The sequence below is a fragment of the Austrofundulus limnaeus genome, unplaced genomic scaffold (assembly GCF_001266775.1).
Source record: "Austrofundulus limnaeus strain Quisiro unplaced genomic scaffold, Austrofundulus_limnaeus-1.0 Scaffold650, whole genome shotgun sequence".
Taxonomy (NCBI): domain Eukaryota; kingdom Metazoa; phylum Chordata; class Actinopteri; order Cyprinodontiformes; family Rivulidae; genus Austrofundulus; species Austrofundulus limnaeus.
Genome location: NW_013953052.1, coordinates 256002 through 259427, shown reverse-complemented (window position 1 = coordinate 259427; position 3426 = coordinate 256002). Strand labels below are relative to the sequence as shown.

General features: G+C 41.4%; 2 protein-coding genes across 2 annotated transcripts in view; one reads left to right on the top strand and one right to left on the bottom strand.

Annotated features, from left to right (window-relative positions):
- nubpl (nucleotide binding protein-like) overlaps positions 1 to 2802 on the bottom strand; it is a gene marked incomplete at its 3' end in the record, with an annotated part of 8106 nt that extends 5304 nt beyond the window's left edge. The window contains 3 exon segments of the mRNA XM_014027460.1: positions 828 to 862; positions 1050 to 1329; positions 2446 to 2802. Of these exon segments, the coding sequence (XP_013882914.1) occupies positions 828 to 862; positions 1050 to 1329; positions 2446 to 2574 (444 nt within the window). The 5' untranslated portion in view covers positions 2575 to 2802.
- Positions 2803 to 2870: 68 nt separating this feature from the next.
- LOC106531560 (probable D-tyrosyl-tRNA(Tyr) deacylase 2) lies at positions 2871 to 3334 on the top strand (the record flags this gene model as incomplete). The annotated part of the gene is given in 2 exon segments (XM_014027461.1): positions 2871 to 3004; positions 3265 to 3334. Coding segments are annotated over 2 exon segments (181 nt in total), but the record flags the coding sequence as incomplete, so codon positions are not given.
- Positions 3335 to 3426: the final 92 nt, after the last annotated feature.

The window sequence follows — 3426 nt, the reverse complement described above, 5'->3', positions numbered from 1 at the left end:
TTACAGTTTAGTGTTGACAGTTTAGTGTTGACAGTTTACAGTTAGTGTTGACAGTTTACAGTTAGTGTTGACAGTTTACAGTTAGTGTTGACAGTTTAGTGTTGACAGTTTACAGTTTAGTGTTGACAGTTTAGTGTTGACAGTTTACAGTTAGTGTTGACAGTTTACAGTTAGTGTTGACAGTTTACAGTTAGTGTTGACAGTTTACAGTTTAGTGTTGACAGTTTACAGTTTAATGTTGACAGTTCAGTGTTGACAGTTTAGTGTTGACAGTTTACAGTTTAGTGTTGACAGTTTACAGTTTAATGTTGACAGTTTACAGTTAGTGTTGACAGTTTACAGTTTAGTGTTGACAGTTTACAGTTAGTGTTGACAGTTTAGTGTTGACAGTTTACAGTTTAGTGTTGACAGTTTACAGTTTAGTGTTGACAGTTTACAGTTAGTGTTGACAGCTTACAGTTTAGTGTTGACAGTTTACAGTTTAGTGTTGACAATTTACAGTTAGTGTTGACAGTTTACAGTTTAGTGTTGACAGTTTACAGTTTAGTGTTGACAGTTTACAGTTTAAAGTGTGTAAATAATGTTTCCACAGATACAAAACTCACTGAAAAGCATTCATCTGCTTTTAGCTGCTGCCTCTGTTTGTCTTCTGTTAGCTTTTAGCTGCTGCCTTGCTAGCTTTAGCCTACAGCTATGGTTTATCTAACTGTATCTTTTAGCTACAGTTTTGCAGGTAAAATCCAAACACCTGGTTGTAACGTTAGTGGTGAGTCTCACTGCCTTTTCTTCAAATTTAAAATCGATCTAAAATAAAAATGAAATCTTACCGGGTCGTTGGCCAACAAGCCCAGAGCTAAATTAACTGAAACAGACAGAACAGAGAGAAAACATCAGACGTGTGCTGACACTCATCAGGTGATGTGAGCGAGACTTCTCATTGGCTCGTGCTGCAGTGTGTTCTGGTGGGACTGGACGAGCAGAACCGGTCCGGAGGCCCGCTTTGACCCGGGAGCCGTCAGTGATGCCTCCATGTTTCTGCAGGAACTCACCTGCAGTCGTGGATTTTCCCACGCCGCCTTTCCCTGACGCCACAACGATGACGTGTTCCACACCTGAGACAGGTTTGTGTTTGGGAAGACCTCGAGCCATCTGCTGCTTCTGTCTGTCCTGCAGGGACGTCCTGTCCACAGACCCCTGCAGGGACGTCCTGTCCACRGACCCCTGCAGGGACGTCCTGTCCACRGACCCCTGCAGGGACGTCCTGTCCACAGACCCCTGCAGGGACGTCCTGTCCACAGACCCCTGCAGGGACGTCCTGTCCACAGACCCCTGCAGGACAAACTGTCATTACACTCATGTTTACTCTTTAAAGGAGACTTTTTCTTCTTTTACATTTAATAATTTAAATTATTTTAAATTTTAATATCTGGTAAAGGAGACGATTCTGATTTTAAATCCTTAAACTGTAACTCCACAAGCCCCTTTTCTGAGCTGTGTCTCAGATCAGCTCATTTTGAGGCTGTCTCTTTAACCCAGGGGTCTGCAACCTGAGGCTCTGGGGCCACATGTGGCTCTCTGGTCACTCTGCAGCGGCTCTTTGAAAATGTGACCAAATTTAACAGAATATTATTTATTTTTGTTTTTATACTCACAACAGAAATAAACTGTATGTACATATGTGATGAACACTATTAGCTCATGCTAACCTGTTGTCTTCTTAAATAATTCAACTTCTTTCTATGATCTTTCTCTAAAATCAAYCAGGGTTAATAAAAGATAAATCAATAAATAATAATAAATCGATAAAACCTAATAAATCAATCAGGGTTATCTTTAAACACCTTTAAGACTTTATAATAATAAGAATTAGACAAAAATATACGTCTGAATAGTTCAGTTGTACTAGTTTTTATGAAGTTCGGTATAAAAACTACAAACAGTATTTTTCTTGTCTGTGACTGTTTTTCTTTTGTCCTGAAGTGTAAAAATATAAATAAATAATAAAATTTATAAAACATATATATTTTTTGTTTTATAATGTCACCTCCACTGGTCATACAGTTTCACAAAAAGTCCTTGAAAAGGCCCACGGACCAGCAGTTGATAATCTCTGGACATGTAATTAGTGAGACAAGCAGCAGAGATGTCTCTGACTGTAAAGGGAGCAGAGCTCTGCTTTAAACCCAGACAAGGTGCTTGTTTCAAATCATTTCATGAAATATTTCAGAAACTGAAGGAGTTCAGGATCTGACCCAAACAGAACCTGAAGAACCTCTGAGCCCAGCAGGACTGCACAGACCCAGACTCAGGTAAAACTGTGACCCCAGTCTCTGATCCAAAGACCAGGACCAGGACCAGGACCAGGACCGGTCCATGGACCTTACAGGTCCTCCTTGTTCAGTAAAAACAGTCCGTGCTCTCTGAGGAAACAAAGACAAATCCAACCTGGTTCCGGTTCGGCTGAACACAGCACACAGCTCCGGACTTTAACACGGTTCCGGTTCGGAAAGCTGACGGTTTATTAGCAGCTATCCTCAGTAAACGGGTCAGTTTGTTGGATGTGAACAGAATCATGTTGTTCGGCTCTGAGACTTCCTGCGCATCAAGTTTGCGTCACTTCCGCAGATTCGTCATTTTTCTTGGTGAGTTTGAATCAAAAACAGCTTCTGAAAAAAAAATCAGATGAGTTCAACAACTGCAGGAAGTGATTAATTAACTTTCTGTTAAAGCTCACACTCCGTAAAAACTGTTTATATTTTTATGTTTACTTCAACGGAACATTATCTACGGAAACCCAGAGAGGACCTGATCTGCGCTTCGCGGAAACAGCCGACAGGAGTTCTGGTTCGTTTCGTCCAGGTCCGTCTTTCTGTTCGGTTCTGTGTGGGTCCAGATGGCAGAGCAGGGCAGCGGTCCGGTGGTTCGGACGGTTCTGCAGCAGTGTCTGCGGGCCAGGCTGCAGGTGAAACCGGCTGAGGAGAACCAGGAGGCTCAGTTCGTTCAGGTCAGACAGAACCACCACAGCTCACCTGTAAACACAGCTTTGTTTGTTTGTTTGTTTGTTTGTTTGTTTGTTTGTTTGTTTGTTTGTTTGTTTGTTTCATTTGCTGACACAAAGACAAAAACACAAAATATAAAATAATTATTTAGTAGTGTGTCAACAGATGAACACTGTGTAAACAACAACAAAACGACTTAAATAAATCTTATTTTTATTCTTGAGACTGTTTTAAATGTTCTGATGAGTTTCTGTCCCTGAACCAGATCGACAGAGGGATGGTGGTCTACATCTGCTTCTTCAAGGGAGCCACAGAACACATCCTGCCTAAACTGGGTCAGAACCTTTTTTACCATGGATGGATGGATGGATGATGGATGGATGGATGGATGGATGGATGATGGATGGATGGATGGATGGATGGATGG